The sequence below is a fragment of the Mytilus californianus genome, unplaced genomic scaffold (assembly GCF_021869535.1).
Source record: "Mytilus californianus isolate M0D057914Y unplaced genomic scaffold, xbMytCali1.0.p SCAF_1, whole genome shotgun sequence".
Taxonomy (NCBI): domain Eukaryota; kingdom Metazoa; phylum Mollusca; class Bivalvia; order Mytilida; family Mytilidae; genus Mytilus; species Mytilus californianus.
This window is the reverse complement of record NW_026262581.1, coordinates 5,239,043-5,255,661: the sequence shown is the minus strand read 5'-3', so window position 1 is coordinate 5,255,661 and position 16,619 is coordinate 5,239,043. Positions and strand designations below refer to the sequence as shown.

General features: G+C 32.0%; 1 protein-coding gene across 1 annotated transcript; it reads left to right on the top strand.

Moving 5' to 3' along the window:
• Positions 1-1,300: 1,300 nt before the first annotated feature.
• LOC127698246 (protein SSUH2 homolog) lies at positions 1,301-16,256 on the top strand. Its single transcript, XM_052201616.1, has 11 exons — positions 1,301-1,401; positions 7,178-7,204; positions 7,557-7,718; positions 8,224-8,293; positions 8,808-8,937; positions 9,378-9,563; positions 10,137-10,306; positions 11,395-11,487; positions 11,846-11,948; positions 14,163-14,267; positions 14,989-16,256. Exons 1-11 carry the CDS (start codon positions 1,389-1,391, stop codon positions 15,133-15,135), a joined length of 1,206 nt encoding a protein of 401 aa, XP_052057576.1. The 5' UTR covers positions 1,301-1,388; the 3' UTR covers positions 15,136-16,256.
• Positions 16,257-16,619: the final 363 nt, after the last annotated feature.

Below are 16,619 nucleotides of genomic sequence, written 5' to 3'. Positions count from 1 at the left end.
TTGAATTGTAAATATGAATGTTCTAAATCAACAAAAATCTGCAAATAATGTGTTAAGTCACCGATCTAGAAGTGTAAGTTCAAAATTGTGTTCTTTTCATTATCTTAGTTTTTACCAGTCAAACGATTTGTTCTAAAACACATGCCCCTCCTCTCCACAAAAGATGAATTGCGTCCGCTTATTTTGAGTATGCCTTGCTTTGCTTTTCAGTGACTTTTTCAGAATAGATCCTGTAATGTTTTGTTTGAAAATTATACGGTGCATGATTAGATTTTGTTAGATGGACGAATGTGGCCTTAAATTAATCAAATCGACTTTTTATGTTAAAACATAGGCAGATCAGTCATAATTTGACTTCATTCACTCACTGATTCCGTTCATGTTGTGACTGAAAAATACTTTTTTTCTGTTAAAACACTCTTTTAATGTTTTTAAGACTTGAACATATAAAAGAAGGACAGAAAAAGCAAATCATAGCTATAACTGTTTATCGACAATTATTTTTTTCCAATATCTTTTAACATCAGAATTGCTATCAACTAACGTTCTGGTATAAAACACGCAAGAAAAAAATCAACAGGTAAAACAGGCAAATGTGAAGCAATAACAATTTCATCCAATCGAATTGCGTAAGATTCAATAATAACTACCACCCACGAATTAAGGTGAAAATGGTATAGGAAAAATATGACAGTTTTACAATAACCATTATGTGTATATCGGCAAAATTTCCGATCTCTCATTAGCGTACTTAAATTTTAGGCTATAGAAAGTGTTGCCTTCAATAGTCAACAACATTCAACGGTTGATTTCTATAGCTAAGTTTGCCATTTTAGAGCGATTACTCATTAGCATATAACTCTTTAAACACTCTCATTCTTTTTTTATTTAGTGGTATTGTCATAATTCCCTCATAAAATTCAATAATGCTGTGGGATATAATCACAGGCACTTGTCTCAGAAAAAAATTTCCTATATACCTTAATATAACAGTAACAGTGTTATATTAAGGTATATAGGAAATTTTTTTTCTGAGACAAGTGTCTGTGGATATAATCAGTTATTTTATTAGTTTCGTGTGCTTTGTATCTTTAACTTTTGTCTTTATCTTTAAAAGGTTACATTGTCTCGAGTCGGCTAAAAGATTAAAATACTAGTACATGTACACCGACTCTCTGGACTTCGTCACTTGATTTCATGACGTAGTCTAAATCTTACGAAATAATTAATACCTGTATAATGTTTCTATAAATCCATATACTATTTATAGTTTTTCTTTTAGCATACCTGGTTTTTTTGCACACGACACGTTTGTTTTCATATACAACCACCCGTTTGTTTGCGTACTGTCATGGACACGTGTTTGTAAAGGACTGAGCCTGCAAAATATGGCAGCACCCGGTAAGAACTCTTCTTGATTTAAATTTGTATCATCAATAATAAGAAATTATACAAAAATTTGTAAACAAATGAATTATCTATCAAAACGATACAACTTAATTTAATGTATCATTTTTCAGATAGTAAACATAATCTTGTTGACTGGTATGGAATTGGACATAATCGCGCATTTGTGAAGGATAATATACAGCTATGCATTATTTAACCCTTATTTAATCATGCAGCTTTAAAAGGGTGGTTTAATAATGGGGAATTTAATTGTATCAGTATTTTGAACATAATCATGGAAAGAACAATACACCTTTTGAAGTTGTATATTTTATAAGTGTGCTTTAATGAGTGCTTGCTGCCTGTTGTGTTCTAATCAGTTAATGTGTATGTCTTGGTGCCAATAATTCTATTGCATATATACCAATGAATGATCGTTTGAATTGATTTGATTTGTAATCCGATTTTGCTCCCTCAAAAACCACAAAAATCCACATATCTATAGAATAAAGATTCATGTTTTGCGCCAACTAGCTCACAGGCACTTGTCTCTGAAAAAAATACCTATATTTTAAGTAGAAATAAAGGCAACAGTAGTATACCGCTGTTCAAAAGTCATAAATCGATTGAGAGAAAACAAATCCGGGTTACAAACTAAACCCGAGGGAAAATTGCACATTATATTAGCCGAGACTTTTGTCTTACAAACCAATGCAATACTATATAACAGTAAATGAAAATAACATTTTATAAATTGTGTGCGTCCGAAGAGCTTTTATGGATTTACCTTCATCAGGACCGATAAACCCAAACATTTGAAATCCAAGGATGTACAAGTACCTGGACACCTGGAGAACAGTATGACCAAAAGCACGGCCACCAATCCAACTAAGTCATACACAAATAATATGAAAACAAGTGCTTTAATCCGACTTCCGAGTATGCAGTAGAAGTAATAAACAATCAAGAATTGCTATACATTCACAAGGTAAGTCACCTATTTATATCATAAGCTTTATATTTTTCAAAAAACCGAGAATGTCATTCGACCCTTTATTTTGTTTTCCTTCATGTGTTATCACAACTTTGTTGTACATTGAGTAGTATTTTTACTACAGCTTTTCTCCCGGTGAATAACGACACAATCTGCACGAAATTCTTACCGACATCTTATGTTATTTGTTAATAAGACACGTTATGCATGAGTACTGTTACATTTATTGATCGGTGTGATATATAAATCAGTTCTAGAAAGCAAAATACTTTATAATTGTACTAATTATCAAATTATCGCAACAAAATTAAGAATGTATGGTTAAGAAGGACCATATATGACTTAAAAGTAACGAGTATGATTAAGTAAGAGATATTTTAGTAGCCAACATGATGATGTTCTTTTACACAATGTCAATGTTAATTATGAATAAATTCATTTTTAGGTACCGTCCTTCCTTTAGGGAATATATATCTTACAGTAATAACTAGCCTGTAAGTATGAAGGTTTAAATTCAACCCTGTTAAGTCGGATGCGCTCGACTCCTGTCTTAGTTGACTGGGATTGCCAGTTTTCTTAACCGAAGACCGGAGTGTCTACTGGAAGCCTTCAACAATAAAAGAAAACTAATAGTCGAAAACTGAGCTAGCAAAACAATCCATTTAATGAAACACGCAGATCAAAACTATTTGCCTGGAAATGCAAATAATTATTGTACGCATCTATTTGCTATTTATCGTTATAAACAAGTTAGCAACAAGCATCTCATGTATAAATATTCTCGTCCTAAATTCATTAAATGAAGTAATCTTAGTTTAACAGCTTCTAACAATCTAACAATGTTTATAAAAATAAGAATACTCGCTCGAAAAGTAAATAACCTCTCAACCAGAACCTTATATAAAGAAATGGATGTCTTTGATGAAACGTTAACAAAATGAGACAGCAAACAAACGACAAAAATAATCAAATAACCAACATTGGACAACAAACACACAGTTTCAGCTCTCTATAATTACAAAGGAAGGTTGAATACGAATGTATTTAAATAGAATTCTAGATTAAAACGGAATGAGGCAAAATGCAAAGCGAAAACTAGTGACGGATTAAAAAAAAAGAGGGAGGGGGGGGCCGATGATTGAAATCGCTTTTTTCTTTGACGACCAATTCATCAATGTTGTATCTGTAATAGTTCGAAAAGAAAATCAATCTGTGAAGACCTTTGGTTCATTGTTGTTACATTTGCCTGTGTGCTCTTTAAAGCTGCTTGGGAAAGAAAACATTTTTTGGCAGTTTTCACATTGATACCGACCCATATCATGTTTACTGCGTTTATGTCCAGCCATCTGGTATTTGGTGCTGAATCTTTCATAACATATCTCGCATTCAAATTCCTTTATTCCAAAATGAATATTTTGCTCATGCCTCTTGTGAGATGTTTTGCTCGAAAATTCAATAGTGCAAAAGTTGCATTTTATGGAGACAACTTCGCCAAGATGCACAACTTTTTTATGCCTCGAGAACTTTCCTGACTGGGTATAACTGGCATCATATTGTTGACAGCTATATCTGCGAGTTGATCTAAGCATCTGAAATGTAAAGAGTAAAATGCAATTATGTAGTTGAGTATCCAGTATCAGACAGTATGTGTATAAAGGTTTATTAATGACGATTCATTTTTTTTAACAAACGGAAGGACGGACAAACGGAATCCCCCACCACTGTATATGTCCGTTGTAAAGAAAAGGAGTATATTTGTTTTTCAAAAGTGACAATAATTTGACGTTTTAGCAAAAAATACAGATTGATTTTCTTTTCGCACTATTACAGATACAATATTGATGAATTGGTTGTCAAAGAAAAAAGCGATTTCAATCATCGCCCTCCCCCTCCCCCTTTTTTTTAATCCGTCACTAGTTTTCGCTTTGCATTTTGCCTCATTCCGTTTTAATCTAGAATTCTATTTTAATACATTCGTATTCAACCTTCCTTTATAATTATAGAGAGCTGAAACTGTGTGTTTGTTGTCCAATGTTGGTTATTTGATTATTTTTGTCGTTTGTTTGCTGTCTCATTTTGTTAACGTTTCATCAAAGACGTCCATTTCTTTATATAAGGTTCTGGTTGAGAGGTTATTTACTATTCCGAGCGAGTATTCTTATTTTTATAAACATTGTTAGATTGTTAGAAGCTGTTAAACTAAGATTACTTCACTTAATGAATTTAGGACGAGAATATTTATACATGATATGCAGGTTGCTAACTTGTTTATAACGATAAATAGCAAATAGATGCGTACAATAATTATTTGCATTTCCAGGCAAATAGTTTTGATCTGCGTGTTTCATTAAATGGATTGTTTTGCTAGATCAGTTTTCGACTATTAGTTTTCTTTGATTGTTGAAGGCTTCCAGAAGAAACTCCGGTCTTCGGTAAGAAAACTGGCAATCCCAGTTAACTAAGATAGGAGTCGAGCGCATCCGCCTTAACAGGGTTGAATTTAAACCTTCATGCTTACTGGCTAATTATTACTGTTAGATATATATCCCCTAAAGGAAGGACGGTACCTAAAGATGAATTTATTCATAATTAACATTGACATTGTGTAAAAGAACATCATCATGTTGGCTACTAAAATATCTCTCACTTAATCATACTCGTTACTATTAAGTCATATATGGTCCTTCTTAACCATACATTCTTAATTTTGTTGCGATAATTTGATAATTAGTACAATTATAAAGTATTTTGCTTTCTAGAACTTATTTATATATCACACCGATCAATAAATGTACCAGTACTCATGCATAACGTGTCTTATTAACAAATAACATAAGATGTCGGTAAGAATTTCGTGCAGATTGTATCGTTATTCACCGGGAGAAAAGCTGTAGTAAAAATACTACTCAATGTACAACAAAGTTGTGATAACACATGAAGGAAAACAAAATAAAGGGTCGAATGACATTCTCGGTTTTTTGAAAAATATAAAGCTTATGATATAAATAGGTGACTTACCTTGTGAATGTATAGCAATTCTTGATTGTTTATTACTTCTACTGCATACTCGGAAGTCGGATTAACGCACTTGTTTTCATATAATTTGTGTATGACTTAGTTGGATTGGTGGCCGTGAAAAGGGACATAAAAGGTCAATTTTGCTTGAGAGGGTTATATTATAAAAGGCTCAAATACATTTTAGTATTTGATGGATGTAGCAGAATCCCAACAATTTTATTGTCTTTTTGTATTGTTGCTTGATGCTTATCTCATATTTATATAAATATCATTTTAACAGTAATATTCCACGGAAATTTAACTTAGTTTAAATGAACTTATTGATTTAAAAGGTTAACAAAGTTTGCACGATTTGGTCTAATATTTATATTGTCCCTAAACAATGATGTCCTAAAATAAGATCAATTAGAATTAAATACCAGTTCTTATTTCAAATACACGACATAAAGTAGCTCATCTACCTAGTTCATTACTGAGGTTATTTTCCAGATTGACAATTCAAAAAGGAATATTACCTGCAACTTGTCCATGTTTTTAGATGTATTTTTTTTTAAATTATGAACGCATGTACATTTTGTGATTAATCGATTATATATTACAAATTATAATTTGAATATTTCTTTTTGTATGCATTAGGGATTAACGGTTATATCATAATATGATTGTTAAGACTAGCGTTGAGTGTCAACAATATGGTACTTCGATTTGATATATATATATTTTATATATATATATATATAAAAGCAAACGAAATTGGCAGTATCGGTCAAGGGTCAAGTCAAAATTATATATTGATTCCTTTCTGTCTTTATTGAATATTTTTGAATAATATCAATCGCAGAATCTAAGTAACGTTCAATTTTTTGGCACGTAAAATGTCCTTCGATGTCTGCCTGTCTGTCTACGCACATCATATGCAACACATGTGATCCCATTCCAGCATATAAAAACAAAAGACTATATCGATAATTTTGTTAAAATGTCAGTTTTCATGATAAACATTGTGATGTGGATATTGCCAATTGTCAATGAAGGACAGGGGGACCAATAAACTGGCTATATTCATTATCAGACAGAACAGTTAACATATTTGAAGCTAATATATATATATATATATATATATATATAAACGAAAATTTTAAATTCTCTTAGCTACACACATCATTCATTATATGAATTTTAAGACTGCAATAATAAAAAGATCTTTTAAAATATTTAAACTTAATGCTGCTAAACACTTTCACTCCGTGCAAGAGCAACAGTGATAGACATAAATGACACCCCTACAGTAATGCGATGTATGAACACCAAACTTGGCATATTCAGCAAGACATACACATGAATATTCGACAGTCCTTGATTTCACATGTCAGACAATCCACAAATTTGAACAGTCTAACATTTCAACTGGTTGTTTAGTGCTAGTCATCACTACTGTCAATACTAATTCTTTCCAAGAACAATTGTTAAGTAAAACCAGCTGCCACACAGAACTGTGGTGGCATTAGATAAAGCTTTTCGCTTTTCAAAGTGTAACTTGAGCTGTACAACTATTTGCATATTTGGATTTTAGGGTTTTTGCCATCTTTTACAAGTTGCACATGCAATTACTGAACGTTTTTTTTTGTTCAATTTCATACTCAATGGCACTGAAACTGTTTAACTAGATCATATTTGTGACGTTTCTTCTGTTTCTTCCAACTTGTTCTCATTGAAGCCTCTGTTTATCAAAAATATGTGTGCTCAATGAATTGATAACTGTATTTTATTTTGTAGGTGGTTATGGAGGACCTCCACCTCAACGTAAGTATTTTCAATTGTTTCACGTGGTTTAAAAGGTTGAAATGCCAGTTCCAGTAGATTAAAATGCACATTTAAAATATGAAAAATTAGGCATTCAAACTTTTCAGTCGTTCGTGACAGACCGTTTTTATTGGTGATATTCTTAGATTGTCCAATGGCAAACTGTTTTACTTTATTATTATATATTGAATTAATTAACATATCCAGTTACATATTTCGTTGCAATATAGCATGTTCACGCTGATTTGATATTAATCAATCAACCAATTAATAAAATTTCATCGTTGTATGTAGAAAATTTTTAACTTAACTATTAATCTTTTTCTATACTATGTTCGTTTATTGCTTCCAGAATGGAATGCCGGCATGGGGGGACCACCTCCGGCTGATTTTCGACATGGTCAAGGGCCACCAAGGCATCCACTGGCCCAAGGCCCACCTCAGAGAGGCCCTCCACCAATGCAAGGGATGCCACAGTTTCAGGGATATGGTCAAGTCGGTGGTTTCGGACAAAGTAAGTATGAAGATTGATACAACATAACAAAACAATGTTGGCATTTTTAATTGTGTAATTAATTTCATTTTGCAACGCTTCTACGCCGAATTTTAGTAAAATTGACTAAAGCATTTTGCTCATATGATTTGTAGAAGAGAGGCGAAAGATACCACAGGACATTCAAACTCATAAATCGAAAATAGACTGACAACGCCATGGCAAAAAAAAAATACAAAGACCAAAAGACAAACAACAGTATACAAAACAAAATATAGAAACTAAAGACTTCACAACACGAACCAATAGTTATCAATCCAATATTGTTTATTTTGTTCACTTGTGAATTCATAAAATTTCATGATGTCTTCTTTTAATTATTTTTCCGAATATAGGCAATAATTACAACTACATTTTTCGGTATATTTTCTATATGAAGTAAGAAATTGTTTTCAAGCATATTGTACATACATTAATTAGTTAAATGGGCTGTATAATTTAATTTAACTGATCAAATTTATTTCAGTGGCACCGATGCCTCCCCCGCCGCCGCCACCACCACCACAAGGAAAACCACCTCCAATGGAATTTACAGAGTAAGTCTTTAGTAAAAGTAAAACGATTTTCATTGTCATTTCTTCGTAAATACTCGAGTACTTACTACTTAAATGCACACATTAGTCTTATTTCGTTTATTTATAAACACTATCGAAAATGTTAGGTAGAAAATATTTGTTTTCCAATCCAGCTCTCACCTAAGAACTGTTGAAGTAGTTTTTGCTGAACACATTTCACAATTTCTTTTTGTAGTGTATTTTCATACTATTTAAGGTTACTGCATCTAAGGTTCCTACGATGAAGTTTTATCCGAGCAATTAAAAAAGTGCAAGCTAAAATAGGTCCTATCCAAGGCTTGTTCAGTAAAACTCAGCAGAGTATACACATATGTATTGTAGAACATTTTCATAAGAGGAAATAAAAGTATAGCATTTTTAAAGGCGGATTTTTTTTAAATGGGACGTAATCGCGAGGGCATATCCAGATCAATATTTAAAATTTAGATATCATATAAACATATATTTGATTGATTTAATTTAAACACCATTTTAGCTTAGCCAACTTGGACGAAGCAGCATGTAAACAAGCTATGATTGAATTTGTCAACCAGAATTGTTGCTATGGCAAGAAACCAGCCAATGAAATGAGTCTTTCTAAAGCCATAGGATTAACGGCTTTACATGTGAGTAAATGGTGGTGCTTTGCAATCACATATTTAACGCTACTGGTTTCTTTGAAATTTATAACGAAAATGTCTATAAAGCAAACAGTATTGCAAATTATTGATGTAATGTGTCCCTATCAATGAAAATTATGGTAATGTGAGAGAATAACGGAATTGTTTGTCGTCACTATGACAAGAAATGCCTATGCAAAGCATACTAAGACTAATAGTGGTCATGCCATAAATTCTATATTCATATCATGATGGTTAAAGTCATCATCAGTTCAGTTACGATACGATACGAATAGAAGTGCATTTTGTATTAATTAAACTTATATTACGACAGTCAAGTTCAACTTCAGGTACGAAATAAGAAGTATTCGATATTTTTTTGAATTTGATGATTTTGATCTTTTGATATGGGTCAAACGTACGTTGATCTGTCAATTTTGTTTCAGTATACACTTGAGACATTCTGTGAAGGAAGGGACACGGGATATGTCAATGAACCATATAGAGGTGGACCTGTGGATGGACCCCAGAATGGCCCACCACCTCCTCCATGGGCAATTCCATGTCAACCAAACAGAATGTTTGAAACCCACACAAAGGAAATGGAAGTTCCACACACAGCTACTGTCAGGGTAAATGATATTGATTATTTATATAATTTGCTGTTTGTGTACCGTTTATATATGTTGTGTACAAGTTATCATTTTGTACAAATTATAGTTTGTACAAAAAAAAATAGTTAACTTTTTACAAATTACAATTTGTCCCAAAAAATGCTTGTTCAAATTAAAATTTGTACAAAATTTGACTAAAATTCACTTACAGCTTGTACAACGGATATATAATAATTTAACATGATAGAAAAGATTACCTTTTATATATTTTTAGCAGTAATACATTTTAATTGCCTTGAGGAAAACATTTTTGCATTCAACTCATTTTTAACACTTTTGGACAGTTCATTATTTTGGGGTCAATTGTTTTAATAAGTTCTCAAAGATATATATATCCCCGGTGTTTGTGAACGCTCTTTTACTCATTTGATGTAATAGTGTAAATATGGCCAGCATTGTTAAACAGCAGTATAAATTTGTCCAAGAATTTCTGACAAAAACCCTTTTAAAGTTATTTTAACAATACAGTAACAATCACAATTATGTATAAATGTATAATTGTAATATTTACAATGTTAAAATGAATTTTAGCCTTGTCATGACTGTGATGCCCGAGGATACCACCGATGTTGGAGATGTGGTGGATGGGGTCAGACTCATTGTGACAGTTGTGGAGGTGATGGACGGGTTATGCGAACTGACCACGAGGGGAACCAGCGTATGGAAGGATGTCACAGATGTGGAGGGGACGGTCGTTGTCAGTAAGTTTACATAAGCCTTGGCTAAAATTACTTATTTGTCTAACATTTGTTGTCTCCAATTTACCAATTTACAAGAATAAAACTCTTAGTCTAGATACAGGCGAAATTTTATCAGAGACATTTTTTTAATCAACATTTCACTTATTAGAAAGTAGCCGTTCTAGCTAACTCTGTTGATTTATTTCAAAGCCTCATGATTTTAGTATAAAACACTTTCTACGGATCGACAGAATCATGGAAACAATTCTTTAAGAGCGTACCCAGTACATGTAGTTGGGTGACCTGGATAGATGCAAATTCTGATATTTTAATCTTTACATCCCATCACAGCCTCAGTTTATTATGTTTGTTGTTGTTGTAAAGAAATACAAAACATCATTAGAAAATCTAGTTCAAAGATCTAATTTTTGTCATGGTATACACATGTAGCTCTTAGTGAATATACGATTCGGTCCTCATTTAAAACCAGGTCTTGTCTACGATTTAGGAGGGGCCTGATGGGTTATTTTCGTTCTTCGTGATCGGCGCATTTTCGCTATCGTGATCCGTTTTTCTACAGATTTATTATTTTTTTATATTTTCGTGATCCGTGATCATGGAAATTTATTTTCTGTGAATCGTGATTGACAAAAAAATCAACTCGTGAATCGTGATGAGACCCCCCCATCAGGCCCCTCATTTAGTTCTTATGTTTTTGTCAGTGACGGACAAATCTTTCCTTATATTTCCACCATCCTGTAATGTCTTCTTGATTATGTTTATAATCTGCCAGTATCGATCAACATATAATGATTCTTAATATAATTGAAACATATAATTTTTCCAGTGTCAAATAAAAGATAAAGTAACAGAAATGTAAAGGCGTTTTCTTGAAAATTACGAAACTTTCCCTTTAATCTGGGGCTAATACTTACACCACTGTCCCAGTCTCGGAGGAGGATTGACCGCTCATAAACATGTTTAACTCCGACACATTCTTTATGTGCACCGTCCAAATTAGTTCCAGCTTTAACACTTAATCAAATCTACTTTTATGTTAGATCCTGGTTTTATTTATCTTGTATGTAAATAGTATGTTTATATTTCAGCTGTGATACATGTGGTGGAGATGGACGTATTACATGTGATACTTGTGATGGATACAGGCAAATGAAGTGCTACATTAAGTTAACAGTTACATAGTAAGTGAATAGAAAGCGCTAATATTGCTAGGGTAATGTTGATGAGATACCAAATGTAGTGGTTATTTGACGATTTGTTTACAAGATATGGACACATTCTGGTTCAGTGTCGGTGATTGTTCTTGTTTGTTCATTCACATGTCTTAGTTCTATATTGTTGTCTTAGATTTCAAGTGTCTGACTTTTCCCCCTGAAATCTTTTTTGATATCCTTCCTCCTTTTAACGTCAGATTTCCAGTTTCTATTTTTTTCTTCTGAAGTTTAATTTTAATATGCTTTCTTCCTTTAACTATAAGTTGCTTCTGGCATTTTGATTGAGCAAGAAATGTTATCTTTAATTGGTTATTTCATTTTTCAGTACCAATCACAACGTAGACCACATAATAGAAAGAACTGACATGCCTGATGAACTGGTTAGATGTGCCAAAGGTGAAACTATTTTTGAACAAGTGATGACGCAGGTAGGTTTATAATTGACATTAGCAGAAATGAAGTTTGTTAATCTCATGATGTCATCTAGATGTTGAAATTGTTGTAAAATATGTAAACCATTATAAAACCATTTTCATCTTCATCAGTATTATTTTCAATACAAGGTATATATATATATATATATATATATATCAATCCTAAATTGAGGTAAATTATATGGCCTTCCAAATACCGTTTCGATTCCTAACGTCACTGAAGAGACATTAATTGTCGAAATCCGGATATGGTGTACCAATTTTTGCACCTTATGTTTGCGGTAGACCATCTTTTCCGGAAGGTTATTAGTCCCCTACCGACGAAGTCGAAGGGGACTTTAGGTTTGCACTCCGTCCGTCTGTCTGTCTGTCTGTCTGTCTGTCAGTCCGGCATATCAGTTTTCCACACTTTTTTCTTCGTGCTTGAAGATATTGATTTGATATTTGGTATATTGTTTTATTATGACACGTTACAGATCAAGATCGAATTTTGTTCCGGTCTGATAATTTTGTGCAGAGTTATGGTTCTTGGACTTACAAAATTCACTCAAATATTCAGTTTTCCGCTCTTTTTTTCGTCATGCTTGAATATATTGATTTAATAATTGGTATATTGTTTTATCATGACAAGTAACAGATCAAGTTCGAATTTTGTTCCGGTCTGATGATTTTGTGCAGAGTTTTGGTCCTTGGAGTTACACAATTCACTTAAATAATCAGTTTTCCACACTTTTTGTCAGCATGCTTGAAGATATTGATTTGATAATTGATATATAGTTTTATCATGACAAGTTACAGACCAAGTTCGAATTTTGTTCCGGTCTGATGATTTTGTGCAGAGTTATGGTCCTTGGAAAATTCACTTAAATAATCAGTTTTCCACACTTTTTGTCATCATGCTTGAAAATATTGACTTTATATTTGTTATATAGTTTACACCATGACAATTTATAGATCAAGTTAGCATATTGTTCCAGTACAATTAATTTTTAGCCGGTAGGGGACTATGTATTGCCATGCAATACTCTCAGAATGCTTGTTGTTTTCTGTTTGGTATTAAATTAATAATTAAGATCCATTTTGTTACATCTGGTGATCCGTTTATTTGGCAATCGCCATGGCAGTCAGCAGGTTTTACGAACATCTATTGTTCGACCTGCTAATCAAATGCGTTTTGTTAAAATATACTTTTTCACTTTTTTGGTCTTTTGGAAAATGTTGTTTGTGCTGTATTTAGACCCCTCTACCAAGAAATTTGTTTTGCATGCACACGTATAAAAATTGCGGTTTTTATACAACGCAATCATTGGTTTGAACGTTGTTTTCAATTTTGTTCTAATATGCATTACTAAAAAACGTTGATACCAATTTAAGTGTGCATTGAATAGCTTGTTGACTTGTTACAATAACTAAAGGACAAATTGGAATTTAAAAGTTCTTCGAGGACTAACAAATCGTCAAATAAGAATCCAATTAATTATATTAACACACTTGTCATTATCACTTCTAAATGAGACGATAATTACAGCCTTGTTTTGCATTCACAATTGATTTACATATTCTTAGATTTTAGAACTGCAACCTATTTGCGTAATAAAGAGAAAGAATATCAGAAAAAGTAAAATTTATAAAGGAATCTTCAGGAATTTTTTTCTTTTTTATGTTATGGCAGGGAAAAAAAACGTACGGTGACCCCATTTTTTCTTTTGGTATTCTGAAAGGATATTGTGAGAGCTATATTCTCAAATTTAACACAAAATTCTATCATTTAGTTTACCTTCTATTCACATTATGATGCTTTTTTTCTCTGTATAAACCATACAAAATGTGTCATTTTTTCACAACCTGTAGCTGGAAAACAATCTCGGAAACCTATCATTTTTATCATATTTATGAATATTGCACAATATATACTATTTTCTGAAAGTATGAAAAAAATCATTCATTTTTTGTGTATACTCGCATTCCAACTTAAAACAGAATAAACTGTTACATTTATGTATATTCTTTATCTTATTCTATTAATGTGAAATTATCAATAATTCCTTAAAACTTCACAGTTCCGTATAAGACAGTTATGTAAAAATCACCGGGACAAACTCCAAATTTGAATTGTTCTAGCATACTAAAAGTGAAATGTAAATTAACGATGACCAGTATGTCAGTTTGTTTAATCCTTAATGTTAATCATAACGTTTATTTTTATAGGTTTTTCCAATCACCTCATACCCTGTGGTGGAGATTAATGATAATTCTGTTCGATTGGTCAATTCTCATAGAACTGCATTTCCAAATGAAAGACAGCTTCAGCAGGTTAGTCTTTTTTTCACCATTTCACATGGAAAACCTCTAAAATGTTATAAAAAATCTATTGGATATCAACATTTTAAATATATGCCACAAATAATACTGAAAATGACATGCACCCCTTGTTTCAGGATCAACTACATTTTCAAACAAAACGTTACCATTCTCTTATTCACATGATCTATTAATTAACAGATTTGTAAATTGTATGATTGATTGATTGGTGATTGCTTTACTCCGCATAAGCACAAAAAGGCTTTATCGCGGCGAGTAAATTAAATGAATATACTCACTAAACCTTTATGAAATTCACCATTGATTGAGTCTTTCGGATGGTGATCTTCTTCAATTCAAGTGTAATGAAAAATTATATGTCGAAATCTAAGTCCATTCCATATATAGTGATATAAAATGTATGTGTTGGATAAATTACAAACTCTAGAGGTAGTAAAAAGAGGGGGAACAAACCAAGGGGAACATATAAGCCTCAGCAGTCCAAGAGAAACTAATAATGCCATAGTTATTTACATTTATGGAGTGAATGCATTCATTCAATATGACATCCTCACAATTACAATGCTGACACAGCAGTCCTGATTTTGCGAGAAAGTCAAATTAGTGGTTGTTGCGTGATATGTTACTGACACATGGGAATAGAATGTTTCTTATGTTACATATTTACCTAATGATTCATTGATTTTCAATTCAAATGAATTTTATTTTTCAGAGACAAAGATTGCGTGCTGTGCCAGTAACTGAAGCTAACTACACCTGGGAGGACTTTAGTTCAAGATTCTGGGTCTATGGACTAGAAAGAAAAGTCCATGCACCTGATTACCCTCAACAATGCTGTTGGGGATGTTCTATATTGTAAATCGTCAGATAACAAAAGGTTTTCTGATGTTCTTTCTCTTTGTTAGGTATTTTGAGTAAATTTTGTATTGCCTGATTGGATCTGTCAAAACCAATATTTTCATTTAGTGTTCAATCAACTATTAAACCAGGAATATATAAAATCATCAATCTGAAGACTAACTATTATGTCTGTCTGTATCTGTATTGGGATTATTTCATTGGGTAAAAACGAAATAATATTATGTATTAAAGAGCTATTATTTTCACATAATCATATACACAAAAAATTGATTGATTTTGTTTACTCATTGTTTTTACGATGTTTTTACTGATACGAGACTTATGACAGTCTCAAGAAGTATTTTGTTTACATTATATATTTTTGATGTTTCTGATATATAATAACAATATTCATATGAGTTGCATGATAACATGCTGCCAAAATATCTTTACAAAAATACTGAACCGGCATTATCTTCTTTATCAGATATATTGACTTTTTATATAGAATGCATTTATCTTTATTATTACCTTTTCTTTCTAGCAAGCTGTAATGTGTTGATTTTTTACTGTTAGGTCTTGAGTATACTGTTTTTTATATCATTTCTGAAATTAAGTGAATTCTTTGCAAATTGTCAAATTAACCTATTTTTTCGGATAAATACTGAAATGTGACTCTAACTTTGCCAAGTCTAAGTCTCTAGCATATTCATTATTGGTATGGTCTTGTATTTAATGTCATATACCTATTCGTTAAGTAGCTATAGAATAGTTAAGATGATGTTTTGCAATCTACAAATAGAGATTACTATGTGTGCAATATGTTATTCAAATAATATTCAACACATGTTTTATACTTGAAGGAGAATTATCAAAATTGCAAGTTGCAATCAACTAAAGCATAATAATGATTAGCATTAACTCAAATTTATATTTCTTCAAAAACACTATGATTAATATATGAATACATGTATGTAGATAAATTTATTGTGTAGAATGACAGTATTACATGTTCAACAATCACCTTTATTCTGTGATAGTATTTTTATTATTTTATCTTTTAATCCAATGAGAATATAAACTGTTAGTAGTAATCCTAAAATGCAAATGTATTTTTTTCAATATAACTTTCAACTCTTATTTTAAAATATTTTGTTACTGATCAAATTGCATTTACCGTCACTGAATTAAGAACTATTTCCATTTGTCCATTTCTTAACGTTCTCCATGGCAACACTTTTACGGCTTAAGTTTCTAGATCTAGAAGGATAATTGAGATCACATATATTGTCTATTATAAAGTGACTATTTGCTGACACTTCAAGGGGATAAAGTTTTGTAATCGGACGCAAAGTGAGTCCATTTTTTGTCCGTATTACAGCAGATCTCGTTTTTCCATCACCTACAATGTTCAATTGTTCAGTTACAGCTAGGTTCTACTTTGTCCTCGGTGATTCTTCGTACACTTGTACAACATCTCCAATTGATTGTTTGATTGTCCTA